Source organism: Aspergillus lucknowensis, assembly GCF_044049455.1.
Source record: "Aspergillus lucknowensis strain CBS 449.75 chromosome Unknown BJX67scaffold_57, whole genome shotgun sequence".
Lineage (NCBI taxonomy): Eukaryota > Fungi > Ascomycota > Eurotiomycetes > Eurotiales > Aspergillaceae > Aspergillus > Aspergillus lucknowensis.
The window spans coordinates 125,858-141,543 of NW_027263601.1; the positions used below are offsets into that span (position 1 = coordinate 125,858).

The 15,686-nt window shown below is 52.1% G+C and overlaps 7 protein-coding genes across 7 annotated transcripts; 3 read left to right on the forward strand and 4 right to left on the reverse strand.

Annotated features, from left to right (window-relative positions):
* Positions 1-103: 103 nt before the first annotated feature.
* Positions 104-1,702, reverse strand: BJX67DRAFT_364743 (uncharacterized protein). Its single transcript, XM_071030229.1, has 2 exons — positions 1,582-1,702; positions 104-1,495 (listed from the first exon to the last, which is right to left on the reverse strand). Exons 1-2 carry the CDS (start codon positions 1,608-1,610, stop codon positions 382-384), a joined length of 1,143 nt encoding a protein of 380 aa, XP_070882058.1. The 5' UTR covers positions 1,611-1,702; the 3' UTR covers positions 104-381.
* Positions 1,703-2,155: 453 nt separating this feature from the next.
* BJX67DRAFT_374845 (putative C6 transcription factor) lies at positions 2,156-4,372 on the reverse strand (the record flags this gene model as incomplete). The annotated part of the gene is made up of 4 exons (XM_071031608.1): positions 2,156-2,427; positions 2,500-3,573; positions 3,623-4,140; positions 4,203-4,372. 4 exons carry the CDS (start codon positions 4,370-4,372, stop codon positions 2,156-2,158), a joined length of 2,034 nt encoding a protein of 677 aa, XP_070882059.1.
* Positions 4,373-4,914: 542 nt separating this feature from the next.
* Positions 4,915-7,376, reverse strand: BJX67DRAFT_374846 (Zn(II)2Cys6 transcription factor; the record flags this gene model as incomplete). The annotated part of the gene is made up of 2 exons (XM_071031609.1): positions 4,915-6,118; positions 6,172-7,376. The coding sequence occupies 2 exons, from the start codon at positions 7,374-7,376 to the stop codon at positions 4,915-4,917; spliced, it is 2,409 nt and encodes an 802-aa protein (XP_070882060.1).
* A 2,751-nt stretch (positions 7,377-10,127) lies between these two features.
* On the forward strand, positions 10,128-11,863 carry BJX67DRAFT_364749 (chaperonin 10-like protein). The gene is made up of 2 exons (XM_071030230.1): positions 10,128-10,510; positions 10,570-11,863. Exons 1-2 carry the CDS (start codon positions 10,243-10,245, stop codon positions 11,139-11,141), a joined length of 840 nt encoding a protein of 279 aa, XP_070882061.1. The 5' UTR covers positions 10,128-10,242; the 3' UTR covers positions 11,142-11,863.
* A 492-nt stretch (positions 11,864-12,355) lies between these two features.
* Positions 12,356-14,099, reverse strand: BJX67DRAFT_364751 (uncharacterized protein). Its single transcript, XM_071030231.1, has 3 exons — positions 13,304-14,099; positions 13,005-13,246; positions 12,356-12,946 (listed from the first exon to the last, which is right to left on the reverse strand). Exons 1-3 carry the CDS (start codon positions 13,491-13,493, stop codon positions 12,605-12,607), a joined length of 774 nt encoding a protein of 257 aa, XP_070882062.1. The 5' UTR covers positions 13,494-14,099; the 3' UTR covers positions 12,356-12,604.
* A 253-nt stretch (positions 14,100-14,352) lies between these two features.
* On the forward strand, positions 14,353-14,874 carry BJX67DRAFT_364752 (uncharacterized protein). The gene has a single exon (XM_071030232.1). It carries the CDS (start codon positions 14,529-14,531, stop codon positions 14,757-14,759), a length of 231 nt encoding a protein of 76 aa, XP_070882063.1. The 5' UTR covers positions 14,353-14,528; the 3' UTR covers positions 14,760-14,874.
* A 310-nt stretch (positions 14,875-15,184) lies between these two features.
* BJX67DRAFT_385060 (4F5 domain protein) lies at positions 15,185-15,615 on the forward strand (the record flags this gene model as incomplete). The annotated part of the gene is made up of 3 exons (XM_071033783.1): positions 15,185-15,247; positions 15,335-15,419; positions 15,569-15,615. The coding sequence occupies 3 exons, from the start codon at positions 15,185-15,187 to the stop codon at positions 15,613-15,615; spliced, it is 195 nt and encodes a 64-aa protein (XP_070882064.1).
* Between the last annotated feature and the right edge of the window lie 71 nt (positions 15,616-15,686).

The window sequence follows — 15,686 nt, forward strand, 5'->3', positions numbered from 1 at the left end:
AACACAGACGAATCCGAGGACAAGCAAAACAAATTAAGCTAAGTTGAGATGAGGGACAGCTTGGAGGTTAGCTGCGGGTTGTGCTGGTACCGCCCGGAGACTTGAGCCCACACGCGGTTGAGCTGGCCCCAACAAGTGTCGCGCAAGTACCAGCACGGGAGCAGCACACCGCCCATCACATCCTTGCCATTTCTTGCGGGAGCATCTCCAATGACATCGGCCTTCTGCCTCACAGGCCCTCGCTAGAGGCTGTCCATCTTCCATCGCCCTCGAGCTAACCAGCGATCTTCGGTCGTCTGACCCCTCGAATTCAAGGACGATATCTCGTCTGTTCACCAGGCTGCTGCTCATCAAAAACTAATTATGCGCACGAGATCTAATTTATGAACCCTTCTGCGCCCGACCGTTCTCTAACCCCGCGGTCACCCCGTCCACATACTCCGCCGCACTGACTCCCAGCTTCGCCAGATCAACCCCTCCCTGTCCCGCCATCGCCCTCGACATCGCCCGCACAACCTCTTCTTCCTCCCACACATCCGCTGGCGCCCTCGATCCCCCCTCCCCATCCATCGCAACCACCGTCCGCCAGTACGCATCATCCCGATCCTTCAACACCTTATCCCGCACCACCGCATTCCTCGTCACACTCGCAGCATGTAGCTTCGAGCTCGCCCCCGTTAGCGACGCCAGCGACGCCGAGACAACCCGATCCACCTCGTCCGCCTGCGACGGCGGTGTAAAGAACCACCGGTTCGTAGAAGAAACATAAATGAAGAACGCCAGGACGACGTCAAAAACGGCAAGCGCCAGCGGCCGGAGCATGGCCATCCTCGAAAACAACGCGGGCGGCACATCAATGCCGTCCCGGACGGCTTGAGACCCCGACTTGATCGGGTCATACATAAACACGACGTAGAGGTCCACAGCTGCGAGTAGTAATCCCGCAATTGTAAACCGGGTCCGCCATCTCGCTGCTTCCCTCCCCGCGAGGCTCGCGGAGGTCGCAATTCCCACAATCGCCATGTGGGCTAAATGCGGGAGCAGCGAATTCACGGGATAGTAGTATAGCGCGTAGGTATTGACATTATCCAGCTTGCAGAACTGGCACTGCGTCAATGCCTTCTCGCCGTATCGTAGATAGATTTTCCGCGCTTCCTTCGACGCAAGCTTCGTCCTAAGCAGTTCATCCGCTTCCGTCAGAACACCATACGGGACCCGGTGTCGGGCCAGTCTCGTAAATAGCGTATCCAGTGAGGTATTAATCCGCGATCGCGTTAATGAGAAAATACTCGGACTCGGGAAGCACGGATTCGACGGGACGCTGAGTATGAGGAAGACGAGGATCGAGCAGAAGAGCACATTGAGCGCCCTCGAGGCACCAGCCGGTAAAGGCCGCGGTGCCGGCCGTTGCATGATCGCGACTCGAACATAGCGGACGAAGTTTATAATCCGCGGGAGAACAACCGGGGCGAGGATGAGCGCGAGGGACTTGACGCTGTGTTTGGTGCAGGCGGTTAGTTCAAGCTGTTCCTGAAAACCATATTTGAGACTCAGGGAGAAGTAGAAAATGGGGTCCCGTACGTCGCCCAAGGAATGTTTAAATCAGCCATGTTAGCGGATCTTCCTGCTGCTCGATCCTCCCAGCGAGAGAGTGCTTTGAGAAGGTGAGTTGGCCTGAACTGGTGCAGATGTCCCTGGCTGTTTGATGGCGCCAAGAGTCGCTGAGCGGGTCGGTATTCGGGACTGGATTCGAGCTGGGGCGACAGGCAATAGGTCGACAAAATAGAAGAGAGATGGCCTCCTGTAGCCCTGGGAATTTGGATACTGGTGGAAAAAAGCTCAGGGTCTCATATCGACCTCTTTGTCGAGCTTCTATCAACAAAGAATTTCGTCATGGAGTACCGTATCTGCTCAGCCAATCCGTGGACAAACAGGGCTCTCATGCTGGATGTATATTGACTTTGAATTATATGATGACTGGGGTTTGGAAGTGGAATGTTATTAATTAAATATTTTGATTATGTTCATATTTGTGAGGGTTGCTCTTTTTCTTTACATATACATTGCTGAGCAAAATCCCTACGCATATCTACAAGCAAAGGCATTTGCGACCAATCTCAGCACTATGGCATAAAGAACTTGGGAAAATATACACTCAGCCCGGCGTCCACGAGCTACCCTGCGGTAGTTCATCCGAAGTACCGAATAAATTCTGGATCATCAGTCCACCAGCAGCATCCAGGAACTCTGCCCCGAGTGATCCTTGCGTATATCGAAAGCCTCCCCCGAAGCCCTGAGAGAAGGGATTATACAAGGTTGGATTCGCGGTCCAGCCAGACGGTGTCCAAGGCGTACGAAGCGGGCCAGCCATCTGCGTCAATGAGAACGGATCGAAACTACCAAGTGAGGTTCTTTCGTGCCCGTGCTCTTTTCGATGGATGCGCGCATTAGCAAAAGCTGCTGAAATAGGTTGCTGCCTAAGGCTGGGTCGCTACTTACCGAGGATCTTTTGCAGTACAGCCCTCGCTCGTAGCGCCATGTCATGGGAGGACCCGAGGTTTCCCAAGCAATTGACCGCGCGTTGGATATGGCACCTCCAGCTCTCGGCTAGAGTATGCGTCGGCTCATAGACGTAGCATGTCGCTTGGACGAAGCTTGCTGTTAGGAGCCAGCAGGTCGCATACCATGTAAGCCCTCGTTGTCTGTTGTCCGTCGACTCGAGGAATCCGCATATTGACGTTACGCATGTTTCTGCTGCTGCAAGACAAGAGGCAATAGGCCCGGCCGACGTGTCGAGTTCAGATTTGGAGGTAATGTTCTGGAAGAGAAAAGGCCGATTGATGACGATACGGAGGTGATAGGACCTCCAGAGGACGACTCGTCTTGGAATATCGAATCGGGGTTCGAGACAAACGTCTAAGTTGAAATGCGATGGGAGGTCGTTGGTCCATGACGAAATGCGCTGCTCTAAATCCTGAGCTTTGTCGGAGGTAGGCAGGTGATGGGTAAGGAGCTCGACTTGGATAGCATTGGCGATCTTCGCCAGCTTGACCTGCGCAATGAGACATGAGGTAATGGTCGGCCCTGTCTGGCCCTCAGGGAGCTCTTCCATATCGACCGCGAGGTCGTGATCGTCCACGTTTGCCGGAAGTCGAACATTGACTCCAACAAGTGAAACGGCCGGGCGTCCTAGAATCAGCTGCACCCCAGAGACAAAAATGAACAGTGTCCACCACACCCGCCGTCGAACCTCCATGGTGAAGGGGGATGTTCTAGGCATTCCAAACTCCCGATGTAGGCCAATCGCGAGAGCCATGCTAAAGCCAATGCCAACGAGAATGAATGCAGCATTGGGCTTATTTCTTTTCTGCAGATAATTGGCCATTAAGACAATCGCCTGGACGTAGCTAAGGGACCCTTTCTCGAGTACATCCATTGAGAGGTGTTTCCGCGCCTCTTTGAAGTACAAGATGTCGGTTTTCGTCCCTTTCGAATCTCCAACAAACGCGCCAATCGCGAGGACAATGTTATATAGTAACGGCCACGAGCCATCGTGAGGCTTGGCTAGCGCGCCTGAATGTCTTGAGAATGGGAAATTTCCGACGACGCTGGGAGAGCTTACCCGAAACTCGTGCGCGAAATGTCCCTTCGTGCAAGATGGGATACGCAGGATGATATAATAAAAAATAATCATCAAGGTAGCGAGCTATTTCCGCTTGCTTCCTGGGCGGCGCAAAATCGGAAATATCATCATCGTCCAGGGACGAAGCTGGGATGAAGCTGCTGAGGGGGATGTAAAGAGGAAGTGACTGTAGGAATTTTAATGCGGCAACCCCCGACTGTGGCCCTGTATATCCAGCTTTATGAGGGTCTATTGTTAGAAATCCCATGCCGTCGGTAGAGTTGTCAAAGTCCTGCGACTCATCAAACTCATAGTCTTCTGCGTTGCTATGCTCGGCGACGCTGGTGGGTGGCTGTTCGGTCGAGTGCGTGATATCGTGGTGGAGTGTGTTCTTCTTCTCGATCAAGTCACCTTGCAGCCGGACACTGCGCAGAGCCTCCTGGAGGTCGACCGATGGTAGATAGGCAGCCCATGCGTTTTCCATGTCGCTTATCAGGCGCTCACAGTCCTGAAGGCGCCTGTAGGGTGTAAGCCCTCCATCCGTTTCTGATGAACGGGTTAATGCTCGAGTAAGGGCTACCTTTGCAGCTTCGACAGCTGATACGATGGTGACGAATATCGGCATGACTTCGCATCCCGTCTGCAGTTCAGGCAGTTCTCGTCGCCAGAGCAGCGAATCTTGCGCCGCTTGCACTCATCGCAGGCGAAGGACTTGCGAAGGATATGCCGCGACCGGATCGTCGACTCCATATCAAGACATATATTGCAGATGAGAGATTGTGGAAACAATCAGGACTGCAAAGATCTAGGAGAACGTTCGTTCCTTGGGGCCATTATTCTTGCTCCACAATACCCGTCACCCCATTCGCCCAGCAATATACCGCGCTGTTCGAAAATTGATGGCTGTGGAATTGCTCTCCAGGCCCAACATGCAGCTGCCAGCTATCCTACGCATCTCACTGTCAGTTTGGTGCAATCGTTCTTCAAAAAATTGGGGGACCGTCATCCTTGACAGCAGCAGTCCATAGCCGTGGGGAGGTCAGATCCTCCAATCACGGCGATTTCTCCGGGAGTGGATCGTGTTCTCGGCGGTCGTCCGAAGTATACCCAATGAACCCCGCTTGCCCTTGGAGCTGCCTTCTCCGCCGTCCGTTTGGTGGTGGTGGTGATCGGATATCTGTCTCTTTGTGAACAGGCGGTCTTACTGTACACCATCTTTTCTAGCCAGCTTATTCACGAGGCTCTTTGTGGTGAAAAATGGAGACGGTAAGAAGTTGAGGAAGAGAGCTGAATTACAGTGCCAGTGTTCCCGTCCACCCATACAGGGCTAATATAGCTCTTCGCCGCCATTGAATCTCGCACTGGTTGATTGGGCGCCCTCGTGCCTGTGCCACAGCGCTCCGCATGACCCGCGGAAGGGTCCTCCGATACTCGCTATTGAGAGTCACGATACAGACCCCCGTAGCCCGAATTATGATATCACACGCGTTTAAAACAGATTCTCCTGCGTCAGATTGTAACCGTTCAACAATCAAGAGGAAGTGCAAGCTCCTTTGTAGGAGCTGAATTCTAAAGAGGTCTGGCATGAAACTGATATCGGGATCGAACTTCATGATCTGTTCCACTGAATTGGCTGTATTTAGAGCATGTGGTATAGTTGAGGAAAAGTCTGGCGGGGACGTCCAGAAATCTCTATCCTCCATTAGCGAGACGGGGTCCCACTTCCCATCCAAGAGAATGTGCGAGACATGCACGTAGTATGAGGCATAGGAGGCAATTGTCTGCGATATCCAGTACGTCTGGGCGGGGGAGGCGCACGTCGTAGGTTGGCCAGTCTCTGGGGAGGACGGGGATCCAGGATCAATGCCCTTTTTAGTAAACCCACGAAGACTAGCTTCATATTCGTCAAGTCGACGGAGCACTTCACGCCTATGGGAATCCAATGCTTCCTTCCCTAAGGCCCCGGCGCCGAGAACAGGGTGGTTTTTGACCCGATTTAGGTCGACTGCTTGACCCACGAGGGTCATCAGAGGGAGAAAGAATCCAAACAACGAGTGATCATGGCATGTGAGGTCTGGGAACGTGCGGCGCATATTTTTGTAGCCCGATAGTAGACACTGGGGTCCGCTGGAATTTGAGCAACTGCTGTGTATCTCTCCGGCTTGCCATGCTTCTTCGTCGAGGGGAAGTAGAAGGCCCGTACTCTCGGAATCAAGAAGCACTAGCGGTCGATTAGAGCACAATGCTAGATGACGGTCCATGATATATAGTAACCACCAAACTCTCCGGCGCTCTTCGCGTTTCTCTTCTGTGATTTGGACGGGTGACTCAGGGCGTTGAAGACACATGCAATTTAGAACACACCGATTTGGGACTGAATAATCGAGAGAAGAGTCCCTGGGTGTGGTACAGTCTTTATGACTACCCGTGCTTAGAGTTATCTCAATCTCTCGGTTTAATTTCAATTCTCGAGCCAATGTGAACGCTGCATACCACCTGAAAGACTGTATTAGCAATTGGAAGTTATGGGCATGATTCTGGGAACCGACCATCTCATACCGAGCGCCTTTTGCTCGCTCGCTGAGATTATTGAAGCAATGTGTATGTAAGTTAACACGTCATCCAAAGCGCCTGCCTGACATCCTACGTCTGGGTCGTTACTCATGAATGACGGGTAAGGTGCAAACTCGGGAGATGGCGCTGGGTCAAGAGTAAAGGAGGAAGTCCTTGAGTAACTCTTCCGTAGTGGTGTATCCGGAGGCGTCTGTGCTAGTGGTTTCAGCAGCTCCATGGTGAGTGAGCCGAGAAAATTGCAGACCTTCTTCCTGTAATGAGGCGAAATAGGCAGGGAGAGAGCGCTATCATCCAAGGCGGCCACCCATAACATGCTGGCCAGGAGTCCCAGACTGCTTGGACGAGGGCTGCTTTTGTTGAGGAAGGAGGATTTTCTCAGAACGTAGCAGTGGATATGATGACATACAGGGTGCATATGCCCAGGAAAGGCACTGGTAAAGTAGAGCTCGAGAAGACCACAAGCCAATTCCTTAGAGACGTCGGATTCGATGAACGGGATCAAAGGCTGAAGCACAGGGTACCTCAGATTCGATATGATCTGTCCGGGCGTAGGAGCGGCGACCTCTGAACCGGCAACCTTGGGGCTGCCATGCACCCGAGGAGGGTCTGCGATATGGACCGGCTCCAAAGACAGTATGTCCTCGTTCAAGTCGGCTTCCGCGAGAATATCAACGCAGCCCGGAGACATGTACTGATCGAACGACCACTCCATCGCATCCATCTTTGTTCCAAGCCCTTGAATTGGCCATAACATACCATCGAGGGGTGGTGGGTCGTCGATACTTGGACTAGACGATAGGGTCACACTGTTCGCCGGGTTCGGGCCTGGCTGAGGGAACCCCGGTGCCTCCACGGTCGTCGCTTCTGGAGAGAGCGTAACCTGTGCTTCAGACGGAGGAGTAAATGTATCGTAAGTGCTGCCCATCCTCTCACAGGTGTCATTGCCCGACTGTCCGTGTTGTTTTGGAATACGTCCACGCTTGCGGAGTCGCCGACTAAAGACGCACTTGTTATTCCTGCGAAGGCAGCGTGAGCAGGGGAAAACTCGATCACACCGGGCATGCTGAGAGTGGCACGAGTCGCAGGCGATTCGGCTGCGCGTTCGTCGCTGTTTGGAGCCCTTGGGAACGGACTCGAAGGAGGCATTCTTTTGAAAACTGCTCGATTTCGCTTTGCCCATATCCGGTCTGTGAGAGAAATTTCACCTTACACAGCTGCGCAGGCGAAGCTTGAAGCGAAGGAGAGAGTGGGAAGGTTCCAACGCAGAAAAGGGATGAGGACAAGATATGGCGATAATGCCGACAACATTCAAAGCTGCATCGAATGTAGGATACCGACGACAGAACGCGCTGTCAGACTAGGGTTCCGTCCGCAGTGTGCTGCTGGGTTGAACTGACCGTCGAATCGTTGTATGTCGCTTTCCAAGCTGTATACCTGGGCTGTTGCGAAAGAGCTTTGCACTTGGGCATCGATCCCTAGGGAAGGGAGTTTGAGATTCCGAGAAACATCGAAGGTGGCAGGGCATCAACGACTTGCAACGAACAGGTTTTGGATATTGGGAGAATTGAGCCGGCAGAGTGCCCGGTGAAGCTGTTTGCGGATCTATCGCCGAGCTGGTCGCCCTCACCCGGGGTGTTTACCGGGCGAATCCCGAGAAGTCGAAAAGCTTTTGTATTGCAGACTCAGGTTATGCCTTCGCCAACAAATGGTATCTGATTACTCTCGTTCCCGATTTTCCCTCCCGTCCGAGTCGGTAGCCGCGACCGATCGACGGGTTTTAAACTATTGTGGCACCAAGCCTTGATGCAGGGTCCCCCCAATATCAGGGGTATAACAGAGGCGGCCATATGTCGCCTTTCAGGAGCGAGGGAATTCGGCTCGGATACAACGCACGAGAGCTGTTGGAGTGGAATACCTAGGTATAAAGTATGCCGCCATTCGCGCAAACGACATCCCCCGTAACCCATCGGGATCGTTCTTCCGAAAGGAACGTGACGATATCCCCGATATCCTCAACAGTGCCACATCGTTGTCCTGCAGGGACTTTTTGTTCTCTTCCTCCATCCGAGCCAAGTGTACGGGACCCGCAGCCTGATACATGTCCGTGTCGGCGGGGCCTGGGTTGACAGCGTTAACAGTGACGCCATATTTATGCCCTAACTCAGTTGCCCAAACTCGCGTCAGACCTTCGACGGCTGCTTTACTTGCGGCGTATACGGATTGGGTGGGGTAGCCGCCCCGGGCTGAGATGGATGAAAGATTGACGATGCGTCCTCCACGACGGATGAAAGGTAACACCGCGTGAGTCATGAAGACCACTGCTCGGACATTCATGTCCATGAGTTTGGTGTAAATTTCCGGCGCTACTTCTTCTAGGGTCTGTTGTCGCCGGCTCCGGCGTTATTAACGAGGATGTCGGTATGATCCGTCTTGAAAGCGGCCAACGTTTCTTGAATGATGGTATTAGGTGCTGACAAGTCGGTTACATCTGCTTGAATTGAGACAGCTTCCTTGTTGGCTCGCCGAAGTTCTTCGACAAGGCTGTCTGCCGCAGCTTTTGATGAGGGTGAAACATAGTTGAAAGCCACCTGCGTAGATACAGCGCACAGTCAGCAACAAAATTACTGCGTTTAGTCAAACCTCGCCTTACCTTTGCGCTCTCCTTGTTCAGACTACGAACAATTCCAGCTCCAATCCCTCTTGCCCCTCCGGTGACGATGGCAATCTTCCCCCGTAGCGACATGGTAGTATCACGGGTCGGTGTCCGGAATTATGTTGTTTCTCGATGCTGAATTCGGCATTTAACATCAATGGCACATGATCAAAATGGGAAGGCATCAAGTTCGGCGTATGATGTAGCCTTGGCTGGGCATACACCAGTATATTCTCGAGCTCACAGGGTGCACGCTCACCCTCCGGACCTCAATCGGGGCTATCTCCGAGTCCAGCCAGCGTAGACGGCGTCATGTGAGAGCATGTTTTGGGATGATGGAGAACACGTGGTGAACCCTCAATTTGCGTGCTGATTCTTCGGTTCCACGCTCTGCGTCTCTTTTGAGGAAGTGTTTCCACTGGCTTGGGATTGACTGCGGCGATACTCCGAATGCCAGACGTGGCACACCAAGCTGGAGTTAGCACCGAGAGGGCCCAGAACTTCTCCTGCAGATCTGTGCAACGCGTCTCAAACTTCCTCATCGGTGCCGCTGCTTTCGAGCAGGGAGCACCTGACATTTCCCGTGCTTGGGGCTACTGACTGAGCGCTCAATGTGCACGCACTGAGTGCTGTCGGGGACTCTGCGGATGGTCCCTTGGCCGGCACGCCACGTGACGATCGCCTGTTCCTTAAAACTCATCGGCACTAAAATAGGAAGTATACAATCAATGGATCAATCCAGGAGCAGAGCAGGATGGACGAAACACGGATTCTGGCGACGCATTGTCACTGATTCTCGGCCAGTCTGGCTTTTGGGTTAGCTCTGGATGCGTCCTTCATCATAACTCTCCTTCAGCACTGGGTTGTCCTTGGAGCTTCTGGCCTCGAAGCCCTCCTCACCTTCACGGGTCCTCCTAAATCATCCCCGTCAGCAGCCGCAACTCCCTTCTTCGCAATTTGACCTCCCAGCGCGGAGAACTAAGATTTCGTAGGGAATACTAAGACCATAAACAAATCACCTCCAGAGACCTCTTCAACCTTGTAGAGCGGCTGTGTTTGCCAAGGGGGTTAGGGCTGCACTCTGTGCACGCACCCGAGCCCTTACCCCACGGCCTGCAGCCGCTCCCTCAAAAGGCAGCACCACGTTGTGACAAATCTGGAAATAGAAGCCCCCACGTTTCCGTAGCGATCCAGGAAAAAGCTGCTATTCGACTCCATCTGCAGCTAGTCGGTGAGATATCTCGGGCTTGGTCCGCAGAAGGGTTGCTGCTTAGTTAAGTTCGCTCCTCGAACCACAGTGGGCAAACTATATACTATATATACATTAATCTCGCAACCACCCATCCACCACGCAACGATATTACTTGGGCGCACATCACAGCACCTGCTTATCATGGATGTCATTCAGAAAAAGCCTCAGAACCTTGCCATTCATACAAACCCCTCGCACGACCTCCGAGTGGTGGAATGTGAAATCCCCAAACTTCGTGCTGATGAGTGCCTGGTCCATGTCCGGGCAACCGGTATCTGCGGGTCGGACGTTCATTTCTGGAAGCATGGCCGTATAGGCCCGATGATTGTGACGGGCGATAATGGATTGGGCCATGAAAGTGCTGGGATCGTCCTGCAAGTTGGCGAGGCTGTAACCCGCTTCAAGCCAGGCAAGGACAAGCTCAGTTCCAAAACCTTGAGGTTCTTTCGCTGACCAACCAACCAACAGGCGATCGGGTTGCTCTAGAGTGCGGTGTTCCCTGCTCAAAGCCCACATGTGATTTCTGTCGCACGGGTAGGTATAATGCTTGTCCCGATGTGGTGTTCTTTTCGACGCCTCCCCACCACGGTACGCTCCGTAGGTACCACGCCCATCCGGAGGCATGGCTCCATCGCCTCCCCGATCACGTAACCTTCGAAGAAGGAGCACTCCTCGAGCCTCTTACGGTTGCGCTAGCCGGTATCGACCGCTCGGGATTACGCCTGGCAGACCCCCTGGTTATTTGTGGCGCTGGGCCTATTGGCCTTGTTACGTTGCTAGCGGCCAACGCGGCCGGCGCAGCGCCCATTGTTATCACCGATCTAGACGAGAACCGTCTCGCAAAGGCCAAGGAGCTTGTGCCCCGCGTACAGACTGTGCTTGTACAGAAGCAGGAATCTTCGCAAGCGCTGGGTGAACGCATCGTCAAAGAGCTCGGGCAGGAGGCGAAGGTAGTGCTCGAGTGTACCGGGGTGGAGAGTAGTGTGCATGCGGGGATATACGTAAGCCAAACCAACGAGATAGTGAAGAGGTTGATATAACGTGTCTCGTGCGTATAGGCAACCCAGTTCGGAGGTCTGGTGTTCGTCATTGGTGTTGGCAAGGACTTTCAGAACATTCCGTTCATGCACATGTCAGCGAAAGAGATCGACCTGAAATTCCAGTACCGGTATCACGACATCTATCCCAAAGCCATCAGTCTAGTCAATGCTGGACTCATTGATTTGAAGCCGTTGGTATCTCATCGATATCAACTGGAGGAGGGACTCAAAGCATTCGCCGATGTAAGCAATCCTGCTGCGAAAGCAATCAAGGTGCAAATTTTAGATGATTGAGGGGCAATCTGGATGCAGCTATTCGGAAGTAAAATAAATTTGAGATTATATCCTTGTCGGCCTAACTTCCGTTGTTAATGTTTTGCTCGATCGTGGGTCGGCAGAATGGCTGCGTAAAGGGACCTATCTAAAACTTAGCCCACTAATGGAAACCACATGATACGCTTCTCCCGATATGAGTAAGTGATGTGGTACCTCGCCCTAGGCAGCTGGAGCTGGAGTGAGAGAAAGCCCTCATACTCCCTGCATTGAATTCTCAGATCCACTTTCGGATTCCAGGGAAAAGGCACCGGCCATCCGAGAGCACGCGTAGAGACGCCGGGACTTGAGCAAATCCAAATAGCTTCACGGCTATTTCTCCGTGATTGGCGTTTCGGCTCCTCGATCTCGGGGATTCGGTTAGGTACTGCAGCAGGATGATCTTTACGTGCTCGCATTCCCAGGAATATATATGTCTTGTTTGGCATTCAATAATTGTGTACCTAACCCTGACAACTCGCTGAAGTTCAACGGAAAAAAACTGAGACATATGGCGTGACTCCCTCGAAGCAGCGATGGCTCGCTCATGGGGGCCTACCGCGGAACCCAGAGCCGTTCGGCCCCTAGTAGGGTAGGCTATTGATATCTGGGGTCGAACTGTCTGAGATGTTACTTCGATATGATAGGGTCTATATATGGTCTCCCCCGCACCAAATCCTGGCGTCCCTCACTCGATACTCACTTCTCAGAGCCTCTCTCGGCCCTCTGGCAACCATGACGTTTACCAAGCCTTACTTGGGCGTACTGGTGGCTGGGTCAACTTCTGGGTCTCGGTGAGTTGTCTGCCTCAACGTTTTCTTGGGACCAGATCCCTAACAGAGCGAGAATGCATTGTGCCTGCGCCACTGATATGACTCTGTAAAACTGCTAACATCAATATCCATTACCATTCACTTTTGCTACACGAGTATGCATCAAAATAAAGAGACGTCGTAGAGAGGGATATCTGAACGCAATAAAATAAAAAACGAAACAAAAATGAGAAGGGAGAAGGGCGTAGGAAAACAAACACCCTGCAGTCGCTAATATCACTTATAACCAACGCCAATTCTGATGCCGCTCAGCATCAACTGTACACAACGAGCCCTTGCCGTCGTAGAAGACTCGGTGGATTTTGTGGATGGGCTAGCTTAGATGTGCCCCGATTGCAGAGCCGGGTGATGGGCAATATCCGGAATAGTGACGCCCGAGGTATCTCGAGAGTACCTGGACGATGCAGCATTACTGTTCATGCGCATGGGATTAAGTGGTGGAGAGATTTTCAGCGGGAGACGGGGCATGCTTGCGGCTGATGATGCACGGCGGATGGGGCTGGAAGTGCTGTAAGAGGGAAGCGTTTCTTCTCGCTTGTAGTTAAGGTGTAACGAGCGCTGGCTGCATGTTCGGGAGGCGACCTTTTGGGGTGCGACGGCCCCATATACTCGGACGTGACGTGCACTGACCCCGATGTCGCGGTCTGCGAAGGCGAAGTTCTGAGTGAGGAGTAAGTACTAGCTCTTGTCAAATCCGTAGGGGAAAGGTGGGACTTACCGCAGCAAGGTTAATCACACTTACAACCAGACCTAGGATTCCAGCTGAGATGATAATTCTCCAGAACGTGAGTCCGAGCTCTTCCTGGCTTGTGGCGGGTGTATTAAGGTCGCCCAGCGCACCCACCCCAAGTATCAACATTGCGAAGGCGAGCGTGAGGAATCCAGAATCCTCGCCGAGAGATGGCCAATGGCGGTCGAAGAAGTTGTGGAAGAAAGGGAGCTCTGAGACTAAGAGGAACACTGGTCATTGTTAGTGTCTGTTGATGGGGGATGGGTTGGAGGAAGATCAGCACTCACGAGAGACTCCAATTGCTACGGCATGTGAGACTGCTTCGAAGAAAAAGAAGCTCGTCAAGAGGTTAATCTTGACTAGCATGACCACATGGGCGGCGACCATATCGAGGAAGACAATGATATTCAGGACACGGATGGCGTTGAGAATTACGTATCCTGGTCCAGCCAAGGACTCTTTCAACGAGGCCATCATGATCGCGATTTTGATAAACTGAGGAATGAGAATGCAGCTAGTAGTAGAATGCGAGCTCTATAGCGCTTAGTGGTTGTTCTTTGGGATGCCGCAAGTCAACCGAGGAGGAGAAAGGAAATAGAAGGAAGGTGAGGCTCAAGACGCCGACCAGCAGCTGAACTTGGTGTTGACCGAACTGAAGGGAGAGTTTAGTTAATAAGAGAAAGAGCCACGAAGCCAAGTTGAAGAGGCTTAAAGAAAGAAGGGAAGGGACAATGGGTGATTCATGGCCAGATGGACGCTATTATTTCAACCTGAGACGCGAGCAGCCCGTCGCGAATCAAGCCTGGGGAAGCGAAGACGGAGATAGAAACAATAGACATAATGGCCTAAAAGAGACCTGAAACGCATTCAAAAAGTCCATTGAGAAAGGGAGTCCATTCATTTTGCCGCTGGATGGGGCTGCTTGTGTTTCTTGCTTTTCGAGCGCGCTACTGGGCTGTAGCAGGATGTTCAAGGGCATTCGCTGCCTTTGTTGTGAGTGAAGGAGCCTCGTAGCGCTGAGATGTTGCATTTTTCTCGTTCAGGTATCAAATAGCTCCACAGAGAAGGATCTGTTGCAGGTTCGACGTCGGAGAAGAAGGTGGAGTGGATGGGAGATCAAGATCGCTGGTGATATTGAAACTCGTTGGCTGCCAGCGCCAAACGATTGGCTCTCGTTTTGTCTTATTTTCTTCCTTCTTGTTCTTGTCTGCGGCACATTTTTACTTGACGATTTAATTTGTTGGCTTATTTTAGCTCAAGCTGAGCTTTCCAGCTTGGGCGCTTAACTTCTCCATCCATGATTGATCCTCAGCTGCTGAAGGCGCTTCAATGACGAGCACAGCACATGAGGAGCTTTCCTCTTGTCTGGCCTCTCGTATCCGACTTTATCATCTCTTCCTATTCTGGTATGTGATTTTCTGAAGCATCACTTGGTGGCTTTCTAAAGGAACCCTTTTACAGTCAACCAACAGCTGAGCTTTATGAAGAACTCATGCCTGTCCTATAGTTCACATGCCATTTCAAGGAAAATGGCGTTCTTGTCACGGATTAATTCGCGTGCTATTAGATATCCATCGTGGTCGTAAGCCTAGATTTGCGGAGTTCGCTGGCTTTAGTCATGGTATGAACCTAGGTAACATGAATATAATCCTGTCTCCATGGTTGATCGGTGCAGCGGCTGGATTGCCCTTGATTCTGGAACCGGGTGAGCATGTTTATTGTGCAGTTGGCTCAGGGACGTAAGTTCTGGTTCAAGAGATAACAAGCGTGATTGGAATCAGCGACAAAATTTGACACCCTTGATAAAGAATGCCGGAGGGTTTACATGGGGGACCTAGGGAGTGTTGATGTAGGTCTGGCACCAGGTTGGCCTTGAAGGAAGTGAGGCGGGGCAAATCTAGAGCACATTAAAATTCCAGCATACTAAACTACTAACCTCACCCGCATACCACTATTCTGTCCTGTGCGAGGGGACGCTAGGATTAGCGATTCTCGCTTTTACTTGACCACTAATAACAGCAACCAATCAACATCTGCGGAATTTCGATGCCAGCGAGGAACTCTTCGACGCCCACCAAAATTCCCTCAACCCAGCATTGCAGTGACTCGCAACCCTCAGCAATCCCATCATCTATACTCTATCAAGCACGCGATAAACCTACATCAAAATGACCCGCGGAAACCAGCGAGAGCGCGACCGCGCAAAGAACCTCAAGGAACAGTCGAAACAGGTGTGTGATTCGCGCCCCTCCCAGCCATACTCACGCGCAGCCGCGCAGGCAGACTGGAATCCGTCCAGTCTCTAATAACCGGTATAGAAGGGAGCGAACACGCTATCTGGAAGTGCGTTCCAGCGGAAGAAGGAAGATGACGCTCAGAAGATGCGCGAGAAGCAGGCGAAAGGTGAGTTCCTGGAGGGGGTCCCAGCTTTGCATTTTGTTCATTCTCTCCCCGATACTTTACCTGTTTGTCCGCTTTATTTGCTCCATCTTTTGCATACGTCGACTCCGATGGTGATGTGGCTGACTGGCTGACTCTTTGTCTTTGAATAGCTGATGCGAAAAAGGCGGCTGAAGCCGCTGGAGGGAAGAAGAAATGACCGCCACGTTTGAACCTGCTCCTGTCGACAAGATGAAGATATATCTCTATCCAAACGATCATTTGCTATCC